Source organism: Silurus meridionalis, chromosome 20 (assembly GCF_014805685.1).
Source record: "Silurus meridionalis isolate SWU-2019-XX chromosome 20, ASM1480568v1, whole genome shotgun sequence".
In the NCBI taxonomy this organism is placed as follows: Eukaryota; Metazoa; Chordata; class Actinopteri; order Siluriformes; family Siluridae; genus Silurus; species Silurus meridionalis.
Window position 1 is genome coordinate 12,044,117 of NC_060903.1, and position 26,219 is coordinate 12,070,335.

The window sequence follows — 26,219 nt, forward strand, 5'->3', positions numbered from 1 at the left end:
CATGTACCTGAGCAGGAAAAACGAATTGTCTCAAAATGCTGACTGTGACGCCAACAGAATCTTAGAGTATGGGGAATCAAAAGATGTTTGAGGCTGTGTGGTGGTGTGGAGAAGCTCTGTATTCAGAAAAAGAGAAATAATTTTACTTTACACCAGAGCTAGGCTGAATAATCACACCTACCCCCATATTTTAACTGTCATTGTCTTGTTTTATTTATGTCTAATGTTGTTATTTTTTATTTATGTATTTATTTATTTATCTATGTATCTATTATCTATGTTTTTGACTTATCGGATCAACCCGATACCATCCAGAATATAACATGACGTCAAATAAAGGAATGTAAAAGTAAAAAAGAAGAAGTCAGTCTCTCTCTCTCTCTCACTCACTCACTCACTCAGTGCATGCTGGGAGCGAGTGGGCGGAGCTTGACTGAATGTGAGGGGTGACCGGCTGTATGTATTTCCTGCATATCGTTGTATATGTTGTTGTTTATTTTGGTATTAAATCGAAAGATTAGAGTTTGGCTTGTGTAAAGATAGCGTTGTGTGTGATGAATTGTGGAAGCTTAACCCGGCGTCATGGAGTGAAGGTTGCGTGTAAAGCGAGCGTTGAAGAGTGTGCTCTAGCAGTGGGGGATGTGGTGGGCCATAATAATATAGTCTCTGCTTCCAAGATGAACAGCGCCGTTGTGCTCTTTTTACGCACAGCTGAAAAGGCCAATGGGGTGATTGAAACAGGAATCAAAATCAACGACTCCCTGGTACCTGTGCTTCCGCTCAACAGCCCTCTAAAAACGTCCCTCCGATGAAAAGATAAATGCCTGGGAAAAGATTGTTTTTTTCTTGGGCAAGTTAGATAGATAGATAGATAGATAGATAGATAGATAGATAGATAGATAGATACAACTTTATTGTCATTGCATTGTACAGGTACACAGCAACGAAATGCAGTTTGGCATCTACCAGAAGTGCAAAATGTAGCAGTCGTGCAAAAGTGCAGATAAATATCTAGCATATTTACAGTGCAGATAACTATCTGGCATATTTACAGCAGTGGTATATATATGAAGTATATACAGTGAATAAATATAAAGGCTATTTCAGTGCAGAGATGTGTGGACATTCAGAAGTACAGTGAATAAATATAAAAGTGTACAGTAATTAAGAAAAATGTGCAGAAATGAAAGGTTACAGATCACAAGATTATGGCATTAAGGAGTAGCAAGCTGAATAAACAGTCTACTATATATAAAAAATATATATATATATAAATATATACACATACATTATATACACAGATGAATGTGAAATGTTGGGCAGAATGTACAGTGATGATAAATATACATACAGATATAAAAAGTGCAGATGTAATGAGGAGTGAAAAGATATAATATGAAGTATGTACATGTATTGTACAGAGGTTATATACAGTCTTTTGTTTATGTTTGTTTTGTAGTGATTTAGCGGTGTAGTGTTGAGTTCAGTAGTGTGATGGTGGATGGAAAAAAGCTGTCCCTGAACCTGCTGGTTCTGGTGCGCAAGTTTCTGTATCTCCTTCGTGATGGAAGGAGGTTAAACAGTTTATGACTGGGATGTGAAGAGTCCTTGATGATGCTGTGAGCTCCCTGTTGACCACCCTTTGCAGTGCTTTACGTTCACACACAGTGGAGCCTCCGTACCATACAGTGATGGAGTTGGTCAGGATGCTCTCAATGATGCAGCGGTAGAAGCTCGTTAAAATCCCCGGGGACAGATGAGATTTCTTGAGACTTCTCAAGAAGTACAGGCGTTGTTGTGCTTTTTTTACCAGAGCTGACGTGTTCTGCTGCCAGGACAGATCCTCAGAGATGTGAACTCCCAGGAACTTAAAGCTGGAGACTCGCTCTACCTCGGTTCCATTGATGTTGACTGGTAGATGTCTCCTGCTGTTGATTTCCGGAAGTCCACAATGAGCTCTTTGGTCTTTGTGGCGTTGAGAGTCAGGTTGTTGGTGGCACACCATGCTGCCAGATTACGGATCTCTTCCCTGTAGGCCGATTCGTTGTTGTTGTCGATCTGGCCGACCACGGTGGTGTCATCTGCATACTTGATGAAGATGTTGGAGTTATACAGAGAAGCACAATCGTGGGTGAACAGGGAGTAGAGCAGTGGGCTCAGAACACAGCCCTGCGGTATGCCAGTGTTCAGAATTAGGGTTGAGGATACCTGGTTTCCCAACCTGACAGATTGAGGTCTGTTGGTGAGAAAGTCCAGAATCCATCTGCAAGTGGAGGTGCAGATACCCAGTTCACTGCAGCTTAGTGATCAGTACAGTGGGGAGGACTGTATTGAACGCAGAGCTAAAGTCAATGAACAGCATTCTGATGTACGTGTTGCTTTTATCCAGGTGGGTGAGAGCAGAATGAAGAGCTGTGGAAACTGCATCCTCTGTTGACCTGTTCGGGCGATAGGCAAACTGGTATGGGTCCAGTGTAGGTGGTAGGCCCGCAGTGAGGTGATTCAGGACCAGTTTCTCAAAGCACTTCATAGCAATGGGGGTGAGTGCAACCGGGCGAAAGTCATTCAGGCATTTAGCAGCTGAGTGCTTAGGCACTGGTATGATAGTAGTGGTCTTCAGGCATGTAGGTACCATGGCTTGGGCCAGTGACAGGTTGAAAATGTCAGTAAAAACCTGTGCCAGTTGTCCAGCGCATGCTCTGAGAACACGTCCCGGTATGCCGTCCGGGCCAGCTGCCTTTCGTGCATCCACTCTGCTGAACACTGAATAGACGTCCGTTGTTGTGATTAAGTTCGTTCGGTTGGAAGGCACTACTGGTTGGTTGAGCTGTGGGTTTGTAGTCCGTGATTGACTGGATGCCTTTCCACATGCGTCTGGGGTCAGAGTTGTGGAAGTGTGTCGTTTAAATGTGAGCTTTGCTTTCCTGATGCCCCTTTTCAGGTTGGACCTGGCTCTGTTGTAGTCCTCCGCACTGCCAGATTTAAAGGCAGCATCTCTTGCTTTTAACAGGAGACGGACTTCAGAGTTCATCCACGGCTTCTGGTTAGGAAAGCATTTCACGTGTTTGACAGTAGTGACATTGTCAATGCACGTGTTAATATGGTCCAAAACAGATGATGTGTAACTGTCCATGTCTGTGTGAGAGTCCAGTGTGGCCTGTGAAGCGAACATGTTCCAGTCAGTATCCTGAAACTGTTGTTGTAGAGAAGAAATGGCCCCCTCTGGCCATACCTTTACTGTCCTCTCAGCTGGTTTCACACGTTTGATCAGTGGTGTGTATTTGGGTAGCATGAACAAATAGAGGTGATCAGACTGACCCAGGTGGGGGAGGGGAATGGCTGTGTATGCCCCAGGTATGTTTGTGTATACCTGGTCCAGTGTTTTGTCCCCTCTAGTAGAGCAGGAAACATTGCGGTGAAATTTTGGTAAAACAGATTTCAGGTAGGAGTGGTTGAAATCTGGTTGAAAGTTAGTCTCAGCTATCAGGAATATTGCTCTTAAATGTAAAGCACCGCTACTGTAACACACTGTGTCTTTTCGACAAGTTTTCATGCTTCTGAAAAACAATGCAGATTTGTCCTGCTCACACGTTTACCCAACATTTGAAACCAGTATGCAATGCCTTGGATGTGGAAAAATCGGCGACCTTGTGCGTTTAAGACCTGTGAACATGGATGAAAACATTCTGTGAGCAGGCGAAGCCACCTAAGCCCGGTTGGCACCTCCGGTGCTTGCGCTGCGGATGAGGTCGCTCCTACCGCTTCTCTCCGAGGCCGGTGTAAACAGCGTTTCAATGATCGCCGACACTGCAGCCAAACCCACGAACACAGCTAGAGACACTTCTGTACCTGCAGATGTGGCCAAGTACATTAACAAAAAACATGACAAGGGTGAGTGACTCAGAGACAGAACACGTTTTCAAAGAGAAAGGAAGCAAATTGTTGTAGCAAAGAAGATAAACAAAAGAAAAAAAAGGAAAATTGAAGCATGCGGTCAGATAACGTTGGTGATTCGTTAGATTCCAATGTGTCAGACTTTTAATTTTTTTATTTATTATAATTGAGTGTAAACTAAGAAAGCAAATGTGAAAGGTTGATAAGCAGTTCATAGTATACACATTTGTCTAATAGAAAAAAATATTTATTATTATATATATATATATATATATATATATATATATATATATATATATATATATATATATAAAAAAATACGTATTTTATTATATATAAAATATGTATTATATTATATATTATAATATATATTTACTGTGGGCAACTGCAACCCAACAGTTTTCCTATGGGCTCTCTAGCTGTTTTAGATACCTGCTCTTCCAAAAAAGTTTCCATTTAATATGAAAGATATAAAAACAGAGAGAGTCAGAAGAAAATATGCTTGTTTGAATTTATTAAGAAACAGATCGATGTAGTGTTTTGATTTGTGTGATCTTTGGAGGAATATAAATAATATCAGACAACAGGGACCCAAAGCAGAAATAATGTTCTATGTATAGCAAGACGTAATCCATCAAATGATTTCATTAATGAAAATATTTAAACTGTGTGGCGAGTGTTATACAAACCACCATTGACTAAAATGGAGATTTTTACATGGTGCTGTAGCTGTGAATGCTTTTGTAACTAAGATGAATCCCACTGTAATCCTTTTTGTCCAGAGAGAAACAGTCATTGTTTTATGAACTGTAAGAGACTGTCTCCTCTTTTTTGATATTTTAGGTTTATTTATTTATTTTTTTTTTAGGTTGTTTTTAGCAATGTTTAGCAAACAGAAACGTGGTTCAACTGATTCATTTGATCATAGGCCAAGTAAAACTTGCTGTTTACTTTAGAAGAAACAGAAAAGAAAGAACATGTTAAAAGCAGAAATAACTTGATTTTAATTACCACAAACTAATGTACACTGTTAACATTTTTAGAATTGAACAGTACTGTAATGGCATCTGTGTTCTATAAATAATGGTGAATACGTTTTCACAACAGTGCCAAAGTAATCAGAATATTGTTTTTAATAAAGTGCTTAAAGAAATGAAATCTCTCTCCCTCAAATTTAAATTTCAAATACTGTGTCATGATTGTTTACTTGCAATGTTGCAAAACCATCTGTATAAAATAATGAAAAAAAAGTCAATAAAAATGCAGGTATATGAATGTAGATAAATAAAATGTGAACAGTGTAAATAATTACAAAATAAGAAACGACAGGGTGGTAATTAGGTGTATAAGGGTTAAGTTAGTTATGTACACAATAAAATAAGGTGTGTTAAGCCCTTGTTCTGTAAAGCCCTGTAAAAGAGCATCAGCATTTTTTTTCTGATGTTTACACAGCATGCTTTTTAGAGTTTTAGCTTTAGTGTGTCCGTCAGGTCTTCAACAGTGATCTGATGGTAGAATGGATTTTGATTATTTTTGTTTGCAGATTCTGATTTCCTTAGCTTTTTTTGTTTTTCTAAACGTGTGGGGGTTTATGGGGTGATATCTTAAAATAGATTTTTGAGATCCTTTTCTCATATACAGTGGTGTGAAAAAGTGTTTGCCCCCTTCGTGATTTCTTGTTTTTTTGCATGTTTGTCACACTTTAATGTTTCAGATCATCAAACTAATTTAAATATTTGTCAAAGATAACACAAGTGAACACAGCATGCAGTTTTTAAATTAAGGTTTTTATTATTGAGGAAAAACCAAATCCAAAACTACATGGCCCGGTAAACCTAATAACTGGTTGGGCCACCCTTAGCAGCAACAACTGCAATCAAGCATTTGCGATAACTTGCAATGAGTCTGTTAGAGCGCTGTGGAGGAATTTTGGTCCACTCATCGATGCAGAATTGTTGTAATTCAGCCACATTGGAGGGTTTTTGAGCATGAATCGCTTTTTTAAGGTCATGCCACTGCATCTCAATAGCATTCAGGACTTTGACTAGGCCACTCCAAAGTCTTCATTTTGTTTTTCTTCAGCCATTCAGAGGTGAACTTGCTAGTGTGTTTTGGATCATTGTCCTGCTGCAGAACCCAAGTTCGTTTTAGCTTAAGGTCACGAACAGATGGATATTCTCCTTCAGGATTTTTTGGTAAACTGCAGATTTTATGATTCTATTTATCACAGCAATTCTTCCAGGTCCTGAAGCAGCAAAACAGTCCCAGACCATCACACTACCACCACCATATTTTACTGTTGGTATGATGTTCTTTTTTTCAAATGCGGTGGTACTTTTATGCCAGACGTAATGGGACAGGTTCAACATTTTTCTCTTCAGTCCACAGAGTATTTTCCTAAAAGTCTTGTCGATCATCGAGACATTTTCTGGCAAAACCGAGACGAGCCTTTATGTTCTTTTTGCTCAGCAGTGGTTTTCATCTTGAAACTCTGCCATGCAGACAATTTTTGCCCAGTCTCTTTCTTATGGTGGAGTCATGAACACTGACCTTAACTGGGGCATGTGGGGCCTGCAGTTCTATTTTTTAAATATAATAATAAACGTGAATCCATTGTGTTGTTTTTTGTTCACTTTGCTAGCTTGGGGGTTTCAATATAGCTGTAATGTATTATGTATAGGGCTGGAGCAGACCCTTTAAGAGGGTAGCGGATGTAGGTAAGACATGTGACTGGGGCATCTTGACATGCATCAAGAGTGAGTCATAGACATTTGTGTCGGAGAGAATAATTTTCCAAAATAAAACATAGTTCACAATCAGATAATAAATAAAATGGAAATAATGTAAGTTATGTATTCTTACCAATTCTGGTAAGTCTGCGGCCCGGGGGTTGGAAACCACTAATCTAAAACATTAAAGTGTGACAAACATGCAAAGAAATAAGAAATCAGGAATTTTATTTATTTTTTTTATATATATTTACTGCTTTTGGCGTTGTTAAATTTTTCCAAGAATTGATTATTGTTTGTAAATGCTTCGTGGAGGGTGTTGCTTCTTTTTCTGGTGGATAGTGGTTTTGTAGTCTATAATTGCTTCACAATAATTTGCCTAATTTGGGCTTTGTTTGGGTTCCTGTGTTTCTGATTGGAGACTCGTCGGAGGAGTTTTCTTTTTGTTTTACATTCTTTATCAAACCAGATTTCATATCCAGCTTTTTGTTCTGCGTTCCTGTTCGTGTGAGGAAGGTTAGCTTTAACTGCAATTTTTTAATAAATATTATTTAGTAATAAGCTGATGTCTCTCATCTGGCTTTATTGAAACATACATTTGTGTATCATCAGCTAAGCAGTAATATAATTTTACCCAGCGATACAATGGTTCGACTTAGAATTTTGTTGATTTTACGATGATGATATCGATACAACAAAATAAAAAATGTTAATTTTCATGCAGCAGGCAAACATAGCAGCTGATATATGTAATATATCAAAAATGGTCAAGGAAGGAACATTGGTGAATCGGTGACAGTGTCATGAGCGGCTAAGGCAACACAATATTAGTGAACAGGTGTTCATAAAGTTATGCCCAATCTGTATACATTACGATAGTGTTAATTGCTCTGTTTTTATAAATTATGTACTGTAATTTGTTAAATTATTAGCAAATTACAGCATAGTACCCCATACTGATCACCATTCTTTAAGATATTTTCAAGTTACAATGGTGCATTTGTCTGACAGATTAACAAACCCGATTCCAAAAAAAGTTGGGACACTGTACAAATTGTGAATAAAAACAGAATGCAATGTGTGAAGTTTAAAATTTCAATATGTTTTCTGGTAGTATTCCTGAGCCCATGTTGTGATTTCCATTACAGTAGCATTCCTGTATGTGATGCAGTGCCGTCTAAGGGCCCGAAGATCACGGGCATCCAGTATGGTTTTCCGGCCTTGACCCTTACGCACAGAGATTGTTCCAGATTCTCTGAATCTTTGGATGGTATTATGCACTGTAGATGATGATAACTTCAAATTATTTTTCTCTGAGAAACTCCTTTCTGATATTGCTCCACTATTTTTCGCTGCAGGATTGGGGGAAGTGGTGATCCTCTGCCCATCTTGACTTCTGAGAGACACTGCCACACTGAGAGGCTCTTTTTTATACCCAATCATGTTGCCAATTGACTTAATAAGTTGCAAATAGGTCCTCTAGCTGTTCCTTATATGTACATTTAACTTTTCTGGCCTCTTATTGCTACCTGTCCCAACTTTTTTGGAATGTGTAGCTCTCATGAAATCCAAAATGAGCCAATATTTGGCATGACATTTTAAAATGTCTTACTTTCAACATTTGATATGTTATCAATATTCTATTGTGAATAAAATATAAGATTATGAGATTTGTAAATTATTGCATTCCTTTTTTATTCACAATTTGTACAGAGTTCCAACATTTTTGGAATCGGGTTTGTACATCAACAACTGATAACGATCATTCATATGAGACCTGAGCAAGGAGAGAGACATTCCAACATCATTTTCCAGTCTAGCAAGGAGAATATTATAATCAATGGTGTCAAAAGCTGCAACATTTTCTAGGATCTTGGAGGTAAAGGGGAGGTTTCATATTGGCCTATAGTTGGACTGCTTACAAGGGTCAAGATCAGGTTTTTTAATTAGGTGGTTAGATGACTGTCAGCCAGTGCAAATGGAAAACGTATTATTTTGGAACAGGTTCAAATTCTGGATTTATCTGTTTGAAGAAAGATATAAGTGACTTACTTATAATATAAGTAAGAACACATCTTGATGATTTTAATGCGGAAATATATTAAATTAATTTGCTTTCTTAAATGGGGGAAAAGTTCATAAATGCTGATGTGTTATAATTATATTGTTATCTACAGGGTTATTTATAATATTGTCTGGTTTTAAATTCATATTCTGGATTTCTGGATATCCTGGAATAGCAGTAGTTGACATGAATGTATGATTAACACGATAACGTGGCAAAGTACATATGCTATGACCGAGGCAGATATTAAAGATGAGGTAATCATCTGAAATAACTTCAGACAATTTTTTTTATTATTTAATCCAAATGTAAGTCTAAAATCAAGTGTGTGTCCACCACTATGAGTGGGTCCTATTACATTCTGATTTATTCCTACTGAATCTAGAATGGACACAACTGATGTTTTTGAATTGTCACCCTGATTAAAAATATATATATATTTATAATAAAATTATTGCTTTGTCTAAAAAATTTGCTATTTTTTAAATTAAATCAGCAAAATCTACAAGAAAATCCGAATAGGGCCTTGGACATATATAAACTGTGTGCAGAATTATTAGGCAAGTTGTATTTTTGGGGATTCATTTTGTTATTGTACATCTACAGTTCTCTTGGTCAATCCAAAATGTTAACAAACCCTCAAACCTGAACATTTAAGTAGTAAAAGTGAAGTTTTGGCTTTCTTAAGAGAATATCTACATGTACACCATGTGCAACTATTAGTGTGCAGAATTATTATGCAACTAAATGAAAAACAAAGATTTTCCCATCTCACTTGTTTATTTTCACCTGTTAAAGTGAGAATAATAAAAAAGCTCAAAATTTACAAATAAACATTTCTGAAATTTCAAAAAGAAAACCTCAGTGACCAATATAGCCACCCTTCTTTTCCATAACAGTCACAAGCCTTCCATTAATGGAGTCAGTCAGTTTCTTGATCTGGACAGAATAAACATTTGGTGCAGCCGCAACCACGGCCTCCCAGACACTGTTCAGATGTACTGTTTACCTTCACTGTACATTTCCTGCTTAAAAAGGGCCCAAAAGGTCTCAATAGGGTTGAAGTCAGGTGAAGAAGGGGGCCATGTCATTAGTTTTTCATCTTCAAGGCCTTTACTGGCCAGCTACGCAGTGGAGAACTTTGATGCATGTGATGGATCGTTGTCTTGCATAAAAATCAAAGTCTTCTTAAAAAATGCAGACTTTTTCCTGTACCACTGCTTGAAGAAAGTGTCTTTTAAAAATTGGCAGTAAGTCTGAGAGTTGATTTTGAGTCAATTTTCAACCCGAAAAGGTCCAACTAGCTCATCTTTAATAATACCTGCCCATACCAGTACCCCACCTCCACCTTGCTGGCGTCTGAGTCGAAGTGGAGCTCTGTGTCCGTTACTGATCCAACCACGGGCCCATCCATCTGGTCTGTCAAGAGTCACTCTCATCTCATCAGTCCACAAAACCTTTGAAAAATTTGTCTTCAGATATTTCTTGGCCCATTCTTGATGTTTCAACTTATGTGTCTTGTTCAGAGGTGACTGGGTTTCAGCCTTTCTTACCTTGGCCATGTCTCTGAGAACTGAACACCTCGTACTTCTTGACACTCCAGGTAGTTTGCAGTTGTGGAATATGGCAGCACTGGAGAATAATGGGTTCCTGGTAGCTTTATGTTGGATTCTTCTCAAATCTTTGCCGGTTAATTTGCATCTTTTCTTCTCGACACGTTTCTTGCGACCCTGTTGACTATTTGCTACAAAACGTTTGATGGTTCTGTGATCACGCCCCAATATATACTTTATACTTTATTTATCTGCCTTCTTTTTCTTTGTTTTATTTTTATTCTTTTTTTCACCCCATTTTATTCCCTCATGCCGGACCGTCGTAAAAAGCATTTCACTGAATGTCGTACCCTGTATGTATGTGTATGTGACAAATAAAATTTGATTTGATTTGAATATCTTAGATATTTCAATAGTGCTGCATCCCTGTGAAATACTTTTTATAATTTTTGACTTTTCAGAGTCAGTTAAATCTCTTTCTTGGCCCATTTTTCCTGAGGAGAAGAATCTGCCTAATAATTATGCACACTTTGATATAGGGTGTTGATCTCCTTAGGCCACACCCTCCCTCGTTACACAAATACTGTACATATCACCTAATATGCATTAAATCCAATAAGCATTCAAGTTTATAAAGCTTGGACTTGGAAATTATGGATAAAATGATGATATGGTCAAAATAATCACTTGCCTAATAATTGTGCACACAGTGTAAATAATTAATGGGACTGACTGACTAGACTTATTTTTGGAAGTTAAACATGCAATGTTGGTGTAAAGATCTTTGAATGTGTTACATTTGTTAAATCTTTTGTGTAATGCTCAGATTGTTATTATTAAAATAACAAATATAAATAACGCCTGTCATTAAATTAGTGGAAGATGTATAGAAAAACATTAGCACGGTACAAAATTGGACAAAATAAACAACATTTAATTGAATTTACAAGTCATTAAAACAGCAAAGGTTTTTAGCGTGCATGAGCCAGAGTTGATTACGGTCAGCCATAAGACAATGTTTTTGTGCAATGTTACAATATGCATAAATGGAGTTAGCGTTTCGCGGCACTGTCAGAGCAAGGTACCAAGAGGTAGATGTCCTCACATATAAATAAAGTGCTTAATCCAATAGTAATATATGACTGCTGGAGCAGCCACTTACTAGAAAAGATCATAAAAGTAACAATATCTGGAATTGCAAAATTTGAAGATTAGTGGCAATCATACGTGCGACGAGAAGCCCACGATGTCTTGGCACGTACAACGTACTGAACTAGTGACTTGTGAGAAATAAAAAGAAAGCTGGTTGCATGCCTAAAGCAATGCATGGATGAAAGTAAACAATGTGAAGAGTTTTGTGATGTGTTTTTTGTTGAGTTGATTTATTTGTTATTTATTGGTCAGATGTGTGTATCCCTCTGGTTTTGAGGTAGAAATAATTTGGAGCAGGTTGTAAAGGACTTTTTGAAACACTTTGAGCAGACACTTTGAAGGTGCTAGAGAAGAGCAAAAGCTTACAGCACCTGGTATTCCCAGGAGGTCTCCCATCCAAAGTACTAACCAGGCCCGACCCTGCTTAGCTTCCGAGGTCGGCGTTTCTAAGGGTGGTATGACCGCAAGCGGGAGACAAGCCCAAAAATTAAAACACTTCTTGTTCCAATACGACCTATCGCTGTCTCACCGCCGGCACACTCCAATGAGCACGTGACACATTGCATCTTAGCGTCTTCCTTTACTCCAACGCTGTAAACGCTTAAATAATGGATTTAAATTCACAAAACGTCATACCACACTTTTTAAAAAAAAATTATTCTTAGTGTGGTTATTTTGCTCGCTGTATTGTGTGTATTTATGGACAGTGTGTGTTCTTAATAAAGGTAATAAGAAAAAATGCTGCAGGAAAACGAACACTAACTATGAGTCTATTTCCGGTGCCTTTAAAAAATCGAAACTGCTTCCGCTGGACCTGTTACCATAGTAACGCGTCACAAACACAAGCATGGTGCGCAGTAAGTGTTCTTATTTATTATTGTTATTATTATTATTATAATAATTATTATTATTATTATTGTTATTATTATTTCCCACTATTTCTCATTTTATCTACATTTAACTGAAAAAAAGTTTTCCGAAATTTTGTCAATTTTACTTACTTTAAGTCCATTTTTTATCTCGCTAGGTTTGCGTTAATTTATGTCCATTTTGCATCTCTATGTAGACTGTTCTCTTTATAGATTGTGATGTTTAATGTAACTGTGAAGAGTTTGATTTGCGATGACATGTCACTAGTTGATTGGAAAGAGCGAGTCACCTTACATATGAGATTAATTCTTATACACACAATATACATAATGTTCTAGATTAAAAATAACCTTGATGTTTTCCCCTTGAGTCAAAATCCTAGAGTGCTTAGTGATGCAGCAGTAAATACCGTTTCATGGTTTTAATGGTATAATTTTTTCCCCCATCTAGTCAGTTTGGATCTTATTCGCCGTCGTGCTGAGCACAACAACTGTGAGATCTTTTCTCTGGAGGAGATTTCACTACATCAGCAGGACATTGAACGAATAGAGCATATTGACAGGTGGTGCAGAGACCTGAAAATCCTCTATTTGCAAAACAACCTCATTTCTAAGATAGGTACAGATGCACATTATTTTTATTTGGCCATGTCAGATCTGATCTGATCTGCTTGATCAATTTAATTGATGAAGCAATTTGTTCTATAATTATTGTTACACAAAATGAGCATGTATGTATTAGTATGGCTTTGTGTTCTGTAGAGAATGTCAGCAGACTGAAGAAGTTGGAGTATTTAAATCTGGCACTGAACAACATTGAAGTGATTGAAAATTTGGAAGGTAAATAGTGTATTCCAGCATCTCACAATTTTTTCATATTTAGATTACAGATTCAGCTTTTTTATTGTGTGTACAAATACATGATATACGTGTAGGTTGTGAAGATCTTCGGAAGCTGGACCTGACTGTGAATTTTGTTGGTCGATTGAGCAGCGTTGAGTCTCTGAAACACAATATACACCTCCGAGAGCTCTTTCTTGTGGGAAATCCCTGCACTGAGTTCAAGGGTTACAGGCAGTATGTGCTGATCTGCCTGCCTCAACTTCAGGTACTGAACACTGCACACTCAGTTTTTCAATCTTATTTTTTCTTCCAGGGTAGTTTGGTTCCAAGACAATTCAAATAAATCCTATCTGCTCAACAGAGATTTCCTCAGGTTGCCCTAATTAGCTGAGTTGAGAAATTTCTTGTAGCAGAGTGATGTCAGCCCACTTTGTTTTAATCTATTACATTCATTTATTCGTTTGACAGAACTCTAATTAGATAACAGATTTTTCTTTTACCAACACACTTACTTTTGACCAGTATAATAATGTAACTTATTGTACTCATAGCATTGAGACAAACTACAGGATAACAATGAAGAAGTACCAGCAAATAATCACTATTTCTGCTGTCTGTATGTGATTATCCTTAACAGTATTTAGATGGAACAGCAATAGGCCGAGCAGAACGGATTGAGGCAGTGCAAAACTTTAATTATGTGAAGAAGTGTGTCTTAGAACAAGAGGCTGAATATATGGAAAGAAGAGAGAAACAGAAGAGTGAAGCACTAAATGAAACTTCATGTAGCACCCCACAGTATTTTGATGACAAGCATCTGCCACAGAACGAGTGAGTATGATGAATAAATCAACATGTAAAACGTCAGGTTGTCTTTGTGTGTGCATGAATGTGAGAGAGGCGTTTATTATTCATCTAACTTTGAAATGAAACATTGTTGGAGTTTCTAATCAGGTAATTGCATTAAAAGAGTAAAAGATTCCAGAAAATACCAGCGATATGCATTCAGTTTAAAGTTTTTGGACTGTCAAAAAATGTGTTATTTTGCATCTGTAAATCACCACAATCACTATTTAAGGAAAATAGAATTTTAAGTTTTGACCATCTAATTTTGTTTTCCAATAGGTCAAGTTTTCTTTAGGGCAGTTAACATGTACATGGAATCAATCCAACATGAACCATAAGCTTTTGCACAAAAATAGGGGGATATAACAAATACAAATAATTTTTTTTAAATGTTACCTTTCAGGTTGTTGTAGATAATAGTATTTAATTTTTTTTTTTTTTTTTTTTACAAACATTTGTTTGTATTTTTGGCATAATTGCTTGTGTGTGTTTTATTTTGTTTTAGTTCCCAAGACCCAAATCTTGAATGTCTTCCAAATCACAATTCAAATGCAGAGTCTGAGGAAGGTGATTTTTGGGACAAGCCATGTGCCTTCACCCCAGAGTCAAGACTAGAAGCACATCGCCATCTAGATGAGAAGAGGAGAGCAAAAGAGAGTGTAAGGTATGCTGTCAGGGAAAAGGCTAGTAATGATATGGGGAACCAGAAGGATTTTAAGAGGGAAAAAAACACAAATATTCAAGAAGAATAGACCTTGACCAGAGCTCTTCTCGCTGCTAGATCTAGTTAATTTTTCACACATATTTGAAAGATAGCTGGGAGCAGTCGTATTGTGATGACATGAAATATGAAATGGATAGAAAAGGCTGTCCTAATTTTACAATTCATCAAAGTGTCTTTAAAGCGGTAAACGAAAACAATTAGAACAGCATGCTCTTGATGGACTTATATTCTTAAAAAAGAATAATTAAATGTAAGTGTTGCTGCTCATACACTACACAGACATACCTGAGTAGAGCTAAACAACCGGTGGGTGTAAATCTATTTTTTTTTTTTTTTTTTGAAAAAACTAACATAAAGCCAATAGTGCTGCACTATATGTTTTTTTTGTATTTCATAAACCCTCTTAAAAAAACTAGTTTACTTATAAAATGTAAAGCTCAAGGAGATAATAGCAACTTTATCAACTTTTATTAATCTTTATTTTTATTAATTATTTTATACATTTATGCTGAATTATAATTAAGCCAAATTTTAATGTTGTGTGCGAAAAGCATAGGAGATTATTTTCTATTCTAAATTATTACATTCTCCCCAATTTTGATTATTAATTCATGAGTCTGGATCCCTCTGGGGTCCGCAGCGGTACTGTAGTTATTACTTAGCAAGTCTGCTAATTAATGTTAATAATTTTTTTACAAAAAATAATCTACTTGGGTAAAAAAAGGAAAATGTATGAAACTGTATATCTATTAAAATAAAAGACAACTGTGAACAACTTAATAAATTGTGATTTTATTTGCAAAATATATGTTTGTTATAATACATAAATCTTTTTAAAAGATTTGAAAATATATACAAATATACAGACAATGATGCATGTATAACAATACCAATCTTAATTGTCTTTACATAATATAACTAACGTTAAATAAGATTGGTTTCTATCAATAACAGTGGCTATGTTTGACACATTTTGTATCAGGGGTCCCTGCCCCATGTTTCTATTGCCTAAGGGGTCATTGACCTGAAAAACTTTGAAGACACATGATCTAATCTATTTATTTGTACCTGCATGTTACATTGAATCCTTAGCTGCGCTATGCATGATTGAATGATTTGATAACTGTGCAAATGGCAGGTTTGCAGGTGTTTTGTTAGTCACTGGTGAGTGTGTCTTTGAGCTTTTATGTGCTGTAGCTTGTGGGTGTGTTACACACATATTCTTCTGCTATGTTGTGTAGAGAGCCAAAGACCAAGGTTAAACCTCCCAGAACTCTGATCACATCTGACGGAAGAGTGCTGAACGTCAATGAACCAAAGTATGTCTATTAGCAAATATACCAAGACAAGTGGTGCACATCCCAGCAGTTATGAATAATGCACTCCATTATTGTCACTTTAGGTTGGACTTTACTTTAAGTGAAGATGAAGAAACTAACTGTGTGCTTCTGGATCTGCATATATACAGGTATACACACAAACTGAAAAATTAAACATTTTAAAATATTGTACACAGTGGAGACTATTTGTCCAGGAATGTATAATATTCTTGCTGTACTCTGTGTTTGCAGGCATATGGACACCTCTTTGCTTGATGTTGATGTTCAGCCTACATACATCAGGGTGACTGTCAAAGGAAAGGTGCAGTATCGTCTATTTTTACAGAAATATGTATACACGTACAAATGCACACATGCAAGCAGACTATTACATTTGCAATTCATACTCAGATAAACAATCTTATTTTCTCTGTCTATTTCTAGTCTAGTCCATCTTCCACCTTCCTATTTCCTTTTTTTCTGACCTCCCCTTTTTATTATTATTTTTTTTAAATAGCTTTATTGAGCAAATTAGATCCAATTACAGATTATTTATATACATTTTACAAGACTGACACAGTGAAACATTTCCAGCACACAGGTAGACAGTATGCAGACATATAAACATGTAGAGAGTTTTGCAGTTTTATATATACTTATGCTTAAACCATAGATCATGACATATAATAGGCATAGTTTTAAGCCAAAATGTTTAGTGGGGAAAAAAGAAAGAATAAAAAGTAAGTGGGAGGGGAGTAAACACACCCATAACAACAGTTTGATTTGTTTCCAACACTTCAAAAATGCACATTGTCTACATCACAATATATATATATATATATATATATATATATATATATATATATATATATATATATATATATATATATATACTTCTTTCTCTGTTTATATGTCTAACAAATTCTTAGGATGTTTTCTTCTAGTTCTCCTATCTACGGTCCTCTGCCTCTTTAGTTCACACACTACCTGTTTAAAGACAGTCTCGGTGTGGATATCGCACTGGTTAATAATAATCATGAATTGTGTTTTCTATATTTTATAATTTACAATACATATAACCATCCAAAATAATTCCGTCACTTTTTTCCGAACCTCTTTCGAAGATTCCATTCCTTATATTTACACCCAATCCTATATTTTTACTTATTGCCATATCTCCTCTAAACACGGACAGTGTATTAGGAGATTGTCAACAGCGTCTTTAGTTGTTACAAAACAACTCCATTTCATTACACACAACAGTATTAGGACCTCCTATTTACTTTTTAAATGTATACAGGGGCACTCTTGTAGTTTCTGTTATTTACTAATTTAATATCCCCCCTTTACTGTTTACCTAATTTATTTAATGGCCTACAGTGGGGTTTGTTGTCATAAAAGAATACTGTCTTGCTGTAAATCTACTTACTTCTGAACACTTTTTAATTTTGTGTGTGTATGTGTGTGTGTAGATCACCTTTACAGTGACAGGTCAAAGTTCGTCTCTCTCTCTCTCTCTCTCTCTCTCTCTCTCTCTCTCTCTCTCTCTCTCTCTCTCTCTCTCTCACCCTCTCTCTCTCTTTCTAAGCCCCACCTGATCAATATGCACTTGGGCTGTACTTTTAAGACTGTAGTTAATAGTGCTAGATCTGTGTAACTGATCTAGCACCAACCTCTGACCCCTGGATGAACTCATACAAAATGGAAGAAAAATATTCACTCTCTTTACATTTTTATTGAACAACTAATATCCTAAAAGCTTGTGACAACAATTGATTTGTTGTTTAACAGTTTTTTATACCTTAGTGTGTGCCTGCCTTACCCTGGTATAAATTGCAATTAAATATGAATTAAGGCTAAGGTTTCAGTCTATTATATACATATTTTATTAGGTAAAGTCCAGTTTTGCAGAGATGCAAAAATGATTACACTACAGTGACTAATCTAAATAAAATTTATTTGGCTTGTTTAGTGGCTTTGCAGCTTACCGCAATTGAAAAGTGCATTAATGGCGTTGCTTATTAATCCTGTGGCAGAAATAATAATAACAATAATAATAATATTAATAACAATGTACATTAATACTGCAAATGTAATTCTTTCTGTTTCTATTCAGTAATTTTGTGATTGCCTGGGGAGGGGATTTTTTTTGCAGGTGTTCCAGTTAGTTTTACCTGCCGAGGTTAAACCAGACAGCAGCACTGCAAAGAGATCACAAACTACAGGTCACTTGCTTATCACCATGCTCAAGGTATGTGAATGGATCTTGATACAGATGATTCAGATACAACCCCAATTCCAAAAATCTTTGGAAACAAAGTAAAATGTAAACAGAAAGTGATGATCACATAAACCCATATTTCATTTATAATTGAACATAGAAATCATATCAAATGTTTAGACTGAGGAAATATTCAATTTTAAGCAAAAAAAAAAAAGATATTTTTAATTTGATGACTGCAACATGTGTTGGAAAAGTTGTGATGGGGGAACAAAAGGCTGGAAAAGTAAGTGTTACTAAAAAGAAACAGCTGGAGGGACATTTTTCAACTAATTAGTTCAATTGATAACTGGTCAGTAAATTGATTGGGTATAAAAATATTATTTAAGAGAGTTAAAGTCTCTCAGAAGTTCACCAATCTGTGAAAATCTGCATCCAAATATTGTGGAACAATTTTAGAATACCATCACCCTCTAATGCAGGTTAAAGCTCAAATCATGCAAAGAAAAAAAGCCATATGTGAACATGATCCAGAAATGCCTCCAAAAATCTTTTCTGGGCCAATGCTCATTTAAAATGGACTGAGGCAATGTGGAAAACTGTTCTGTGGTCAGACGTATCAAAATTGTAATTTCTTTTTGGAAAAAATGCATGCCACATCATCCTGACTAACAAAGATAGGGACCAGCTGGCTTGTTATCAACTTATTGTCAAAAGCTTGCATCTCTAATGGTATGGGGTGGGTTAATGCCTAAGGAATGGGAATCTTGTACATCTGGAATAACACCATCAATGCTGAAAGGTGTATATATAGGTTTTAAAGCAACATATGCTTCGATCCAGATGATGTCTTTTTCAGGGAAGGCTTTTAATATATTATCAAGACAATGCTAAACCACATACTGCATTAATTACAACATCATGGCTTTATAGTACAAGAGTCTGTTGGCTGAACTTTCACTGTTTGAAAACATTTGGTGCATCATCAAATGTAAAATATGACAAAAAAGTTAAAATCCTTTATCAGACACAAACACAAACATTTATTCTCCAAAACTCCAGGAACTGGTTCTCTCATTTCTCACATGTGTGCGGTAAGTTCTTTAAAGAAGGGATACTACAAAGTGGTAAGCCTTGCCCTGTGCCAACTTTTTTGAGTGTTCTAGCCATCAAATTCAAAATAATTAATATTTTTCATTACAGTGTTACATTTGTACTCAGTTTAAACATTTGATATGTTTTATGTTCTATTGTGAATTAAATGTAGGTTAATGAGATTTGAAAATCATTCCATTATGTTTTTTATTTACATTTTACACAGTGGCTCAAATATTTTGGAATTGGGGTTTGACTGTGTTTGTCTCCATGTTTCACTGTGGGTGTGAGGCAGCCTTGTAACAACTTATTTCTTGTTTGCAGTCTTACATAAGTTTTTGTAATTATGTGTTATTTTGTCAGTTTGTATGTTGTGCAAGTTGTCCACAATAAAGAAGTCATGTAGTCAGAAGCTTTGTGACAAATTTCAAATATGAATTGTTGTAATTTATTTGTTTCAGTTGCATCCACGCAGTGATTACAATTACGGTTATGTGTTTTGTTTGTTTAGATGCATGGAAAGGTAAAAGTAAAAAAACCTATTCATAAACTGACCAATGGTAGCTGCAGAGGAAATGAAACATCAGTGGCCTCAGATGAAAAGGGCAGGTAATAAAACATTCTGTACTCTTATTAGTTTATTTCTTAGATAACTAAATTAACAAAAAAAAAAAGCAGCAGTAAATCATTGCATTTCTTTTTGTAGAAATGTATGTATTATGCCCACTGTTCCTTTTGGCCCTGGATCCACCATTATAGGATAAAAATAATGATAATAGGAATAAAATAAGATATAAGAAAAATATTAAATAAAGTTAAATACATTTTTAAGTATAGTATACTACAAATAAAGGGCTAGTATAGGTGAGTGTTGGGAATCAGCAGAAATTAATCAGACTGCCTCAGTAAAGAAATTGTTAAGTTTGATTTTGTTGGCACCAATGCTCCTGCCAGATGGCTGGAGGGTGATGAGTCCACGCAAGGGTGGGAAGCCTCAGTGCTTTACAGATGCAGTAATTATTGTTCAAGGTATTGATGTTGAATTTGAGAGACCACTATGATTTATTTTTAGCACAGTCATGAGTCAGCATAGCTATGGGGAAGGCTGCTGTTCCATGTTCTCAAGGTGTTGTTGCCAAACATAATGTATCCCTACCCAGAAAGTTCAAATATTGTGTTGGTTGTTTTGGGATGATTGGATCGAATGTGAATGCGATGAGAATCCTTCAGTTGCTGATACAGCTTTCTACTGAGAATGACAATCACACTACAGATGGACTAAAATAAAGGTTCAATTGGCACAATACACGAACAACTAGCAAACTGTGACTGCAAACCATGAGTAGAAACCTATTTGCAGGCATTCTTTTCACTTGTTTTTAGGTTAAAGTAAGAAATAGGTGCTTCTAATATGACCTTGCAAAAACTCTAAATGTGTCATCAGTGATTTATATTTATATAGTTTCTTACAATTAATGGGGAACATTCTGCTTTCTTGTATAGATGTGCAATTTGGTTATCCACAGCAGCAGTAGAGCTAAAAAAAAAAAAAAACATACTGCTGTAGATTGGAAGATAGACTTATCCATGCGCCATTCTAGACCTATGTGACACAGGTTATTGGGTCTGTAGAAATACTGGTACATCAGAGGTCCTGGTCTGCAGAGTGCCAGCAGTTTGGTATATTTCACACTCATATTTTCACGCCTGGATCAAGAGTCGGAAACCCGAGTAAGGTTAAACACTTTATTTGTCTGCATATACAAGGCAGAGGCTTGAGGAAAAATACGAACCAGAGAGCAGGTATAATCTGTAATGCGGGTAGGATCCGTAATGCGGGTAGTCCAGGGATGATCGCCAATGTGAACCGTTAAAAGCAAACCTATCTTGAGCGCTTCCTCCGAAGCGGAGCCAGGAGCATGTAAGTACAGGGAATACTAGTGGTAGGGAGTCCGGTAGATCTCTCATGGCAACGAGTAGATCCAACAGTGAGTGAGGTGGAATTGGACCTTATAAAGGGGAAAGGTAATAGGGAACAGGTGTATGTGATTTAGAGCAGGGAGAGGCTGAGTGAGAGTTAGAGTCTTGGAGGGAGGCGTGGCTGGTGGTTCCCTGACACATATTGCCTACATTTCCATCACATTTGACATCACATCACTCCCACTCACCAAAACCACCACTCTATCTCTACCTCCTCCATAGCTGGAAGTAGTCACCTTATTCATGGACTGCCTTAATCTTCAAAACCCAATAAGTGTTTTCCATGTTTATAGAAAAACATTCAAGGTCCTAGTTTGTCTTCAAAGAGCCACATTCTCAAAAACTGCACTTCTGGCCACTCATAAGGAGATACATGCTGTTAGATTCTCATCAGTCCTCATTCTCCTTGACCTTTCATTATTATTTTACACAGTTAACCACAAGACAATCTTGTCCATCCCCATGAGTCTTGGAATATGTGGCAGAGCATGGCAACGGTAAGCTTTTGAGCTGAATGATTAGTCGTATCAAGTTACATGGAGGAGATCCACATATGATCCATGCAGACTCAGTATTTGGTCCTCTTCTGTTCCCTTTCAATGCTCAAGCTCCCACATGGGTTTTCTTACCACAGCTATGCAGATGGCTTAGACACTTGTATTTCCGCTCAGATCTCAGCATGTCTTGCAGACCTCTTATCATCTGAAATATAATCCCAAAAAACTCAACTGCTGTTCATGCCATGTAATTCATCCACATTGAATTATGTGATCATTATGTGATCTGATATCCCTGTACAACTCTATGATCTCACCTGCACACAACACAAATGGTTGGGTAAACCATGGATAAACATATCTGTTTTTTCTTTTATTACTAATCTGACATTGTCATGCAAAATTCTTCATGAAAACTCCAGGATTATTTCATTTATAGCCACAGTGGTTGTCATTTTTCCACTGGACTACTATGAGTTGTCCCTGGCAGCTCTGCCTTTTATCACCATCGCAGCTTCTGCAGCTAATCAATAATCAGTTGCTTGACTTGTTTTCAACCTTACTCAGTTCTCCCAAACCACTCCATTGCTATATTCAATTCAATTCAATTCATTTTTATTTGTATAGCGCTTTTAACAATGAACATTGTCTCAAAGCAGCTTTACACAGATAATGTGGTGATTAAAAGTGAATATGTTCTTTATAAGTAAGTGTGTCGCTGATGAGTGAGCCGGTGGCGACTGCGGCAAGGAAAAACTCCCCGAGATGGCATAAGGAAGAAACCTTTAGAGGAACCAGACTCAAGAGGCAACCCATCCTCATCTGGGTTGCACCAAATGTCCATTTGTAGCAGATATACAATGTTGCGGGGTACAGTGTTGATGACCAGAAGCGAATTGTAGTCCTGAGTCAGTGTAGGAGACGACATTAACTATAGTTCAATCCATCCTCAAAGTGCCCGTTCTTACTCCGGAATTTCATGAAACCACCCAAGGTGTTGTCCCAAGTTGCACAGAGTGCCCTCCAGTCGAAGAGAACACTATCCAAAGGCAGGCCTGGACGAAGTGGGAAGATCCACAGAGGGGAGAGGGGCAGGAACATTGGTCACTGGAGCCTCAGGAGCAAGTTTAACTCGACCGAGAGAGAGAGAGAGAGAGAGAGAGAGAGAGAGAAGAGGGTGACAGGAAGAGAAGGATATGGATTATTAAGTGTCCTTATTGTTGTATGAAAGTTAATGTCACTGTGCAGTTTGGACTCTGGCAAGACTCGCTATGGCAGCATAACTAAAAGGGAGAACCAGAAGGTAATACAGACATGAGGGATCTCTGGGATAAGAGACGACCCACCACCCCACCGTCAACAAACCTGAGTGAACGTGTGAATGTGAGGGGACGACAGCATACAAATATCCCAGTTCACCAAACACTCTATATCCATGTTCCCTCCAGATCTGAGCCTTTACCTAAGAAAAAAATCTACTGATCAAAGGCTTGACTAAATAAATATGTTTTCAACCTCGACTTGAACACTGAGACTGTGTTTGAGTCCCGAACACTGATTGGAAGGCTGTTCCATAACTGTGGGGCTTTATAAGAGAAAGATCTGCCCCCTGCTGTAGTCTTCATTATTTGAGGAACCAACAGATAGCCAGCACCTTTTGATCTAAGTAGGCGTGGAGGATCATACTGGTACAGAAGTTCACTCAGATACTGCGGTGCGAGACCGTTAAGTGTTTTATACGTCAGTAGTAGTATTTTATAATCAGTGTGAGATTTGATTAGGAGCAGTGTAGACTAATTAAAACAGGGGTGATGTGGTCATAACATCATTCTATACTATCTTTACTGCCTTCCTCTAAATGCATACATTTAAAACACTTATAGTTGCACTTCTCAACTGGTTTCCCATCCTTTTGGAAAAAACAAAGGGCATGCATTTGACTGCTACATTTTGGCACCAATGAATTTCTCCATAATGTCCAACAGCTGAGTCCCTGGCAGTCTTAATATCATTCTTAATCTGCGAGCTAGTGAACCAGCATCAGGATGCATTTATTGATGAAGAAAGCACTTCAAAGTACTTTTGTACATCACTCTGTATAAGGGTGTCTGTGGTCAACTGATCTGATTCTAATTTGAATTAATAATAATTGATTTGTCTTTTTTACTCTCAATTCCATTTTAAATGTTTTCATGAGCTCTATAGGAATGTCAGTCACATTTGCTTCAGTGTACTTAATATCAGCATGTGTGTTTGCTAGACATTGAAGACATTCAAGTGGCGAGTTCTATAAAATGCAATAACATTTTATTTGCTGAAATGTATGAAAGAAACTAATTGCTTTGGCTGACTTGATATAATGTTATATTCAATTCAATTTAATTCAGCTTTACAGATAAAAAGAGGTTTGCAAGTTTTTCCAAGTCAATGGTTACTGATATAATTTCTCTATATCTCTCAATTTAATAATGACTTTAAAATAGTTTTAAGTAAATAGTGCTGACCCCTTAAAAAAAGTATAATTATAATGCATCAGTATAGTAGCTGCTTCTTAAGCCTGTGTGTGTGTGTGTGTGTGTGTGTGTGTGTGTGTGTGTGTGTGTGTGTGTGTGTGCATGTCAATGGAAGGTTGGCTCAGGAAGTAAAGTAAGGTCTAATAGCATATATAATTGAATTCCTGTTGATTTACTTCAAAAGCCAACAGCCAGTGAGACACCATGCCTACATCAGAGATGGCATTAAAGAGAAACAGAGAGAATTTGTTGGAGATAGAAAAATAAATATATATGGACAAGTATATAAAATATAAAATAAAACTTCACACCATTTTTTTTCACACTGACTTCTTGTAAGATAGAATGGACACAAACCTAGCTTCTGGTTTCCTATTTGCATTCTGCTCCTATAGGTAATGTATGGTGCAAAAACAGGTGTAGCAATCAAAATCCTGTGGTGCAACGAGACATTTCAAACGCATTTGGATAAAAAAAAGTTAATTTCTTGGCATCTTTGCTGGTCTGATTGTGTCTGGTCCTACCCAATTATGCATGCTTTTGTTTTTCAGACAACAATTTTATTGGTGGTACTGTAAAAATACTGTTCTTGCTCAATCTTTACAGAATTGTGAATCTACGAGAGGTTCTTAGCTTCTGTTATAGACATTCTAAGTCAATTCCACCTGCAGCCTCAGTTACTGTTTTTTTTTTGTAATCATTGTAGCCTTCTAACGGGTTCCCTGGTGGTTAGGATTCGGCGCTCTCACCACTGCGGCCCGGGTTTAATTCCTGGTCAGGGAACCAAACCCAGCCATTAGGGTTGCACAATCCAGTCCACTCTTAGTGCCGGTCCCAAGCCCGGATAAAGGGTTGCGTTAGGAAGGGCATCCAGCGTAAAAACGTGCCAAATCGAACATGCGGATAACGATCACGAATACGGATGATCCGCTGTGACAACCCCTAATGGGAAAAGCCAAAGAAAGATTGTAGCCTTTTATCATTTGGCAAGCTCCATATCTGACCAACCACTTCTGTAAATGTTATGCCTGACTATACTAGTCCTGAGGAACACCTCTAGTGCTGCCAACACTGTCTGTTGTGCAAGATTTATTTTCTCATGTGTACAGTAAGATCTAGCATTACAAATAAGGTTTTAAACATTTCTCATCTCTTGTTTTTTCTTTGTATCTGTGTTTTCCTATGCTGATTTCTACAGGGTGACATCTGGTCATCAGAGTTTAGAAGCTGACCCCAGCAAAAGCTTTGCAGTACAACTGGCCAACATTGTACCTAAAGAAGCCCACACCAAGCATGGTCCCTTGCAGCTTTCATGGCCTTGTCAAGCCCAAGAAAAGCCTGTTTCCAAAGACTTTGTGGATAACCTTGAAGTCCCACCTCTCATCTAAGAAACATAAATAAAAGAAAAATGTGAGAGAATACTGTATTAGTGGGCACATGGACGAGCACTGATTTGTGAACCAAAGATGGAGCCGGAGGAGCACAGACCAGAGCTGATTGCAGGTGCATGTATTTAGATACATGTATGGGTAGCCGTTTATTCTACTGAAAAGTATCGGTAAACCACGTGTGTGTGTGTGTGTGTGTGTGTGTGTGTGTGTGTGTGTGTGTGTGTGTGTGTGTGTAAGTACCTGGTAGGATTACTGAAAAGGATAGCACCGGGGAGAAAACAAATGTGAATCAATAAAGTTTTGCTTGGTGAACCCACCACCTGTCTCCATTTTCTTCCACCCTAAGCCAGAGATTCTGCTACAAATACATGTGTGTATATACAGTTCATGACAGCATGTTTTAAAGAATTTTCATAATCTAACACAACTGTGCAAAATTAGAGTTGTTCTCACTAAGACGTACTGAGCAAATCAAAAGCAGAGGTTGTGAGCACGGAGTTTATGAGAGTGTGAGCACAAAGTGGAAGT

General features: G+C 37.1%; 1 protein-coding gene and 1 pseudogene across 7 annotated transcripts; one reads left to right on the forward strand and one right to left on the reverse strand.

The window, feature by feature from the left end:
* Nucleotides 1-421: 421 nt before the first annotated feature.
* Nucleotides 422-26,007, forward strand: dnaaf11 (dynein axonemal assembly factor 11). 7 transcript variants are annotated; one of them, XM_046876581.1, is made up of 13 exons: nt 422-456; nt 12,119-12,250; nt 12,714-12,881; nt 13,025-13,102; nt 13,198-13,370; nt 13,743-13,936; nt 14,457-14,615; nt 15,917-15,994; nt 16,078-16,143; nt 16,247-16,316; nt 18,150-18,245; nt 19,822-19,919; nt 25,499-26,007. In XM_046876581.1, the coding sequence occupies exons 2-13, from the start codon at nt 12,241-12,243 to the stop codon at nt 25,686-25,688; spliced, it is 1,380 nt and encodes a 459-aa protein (XP_046732537.1). In that variant the 5' UTR covers nt 422-456; nt 12,119-12,240; the 3' UTR covers nt 25,689-26,007. The 7 variants fall into 7 exon arrangements, with proteins under 7 accessions (XP_046732537.1, XP_046732540.1, XP_046732535.1 ...); XM_046876584.1 differs by having other exon boundaries at nt 12,220-12,250; XM_046876582.1 differs by lacking the exon at nt 422-456 and adding an exon at nt 3,765-3,891.
* On the reverse strand, nt 11,753-11,862 carry LOC124403487 (annotated as a pseudogene).
* Nucleotides 26,008-26,219: the final 212 nt, after the last annotated feature.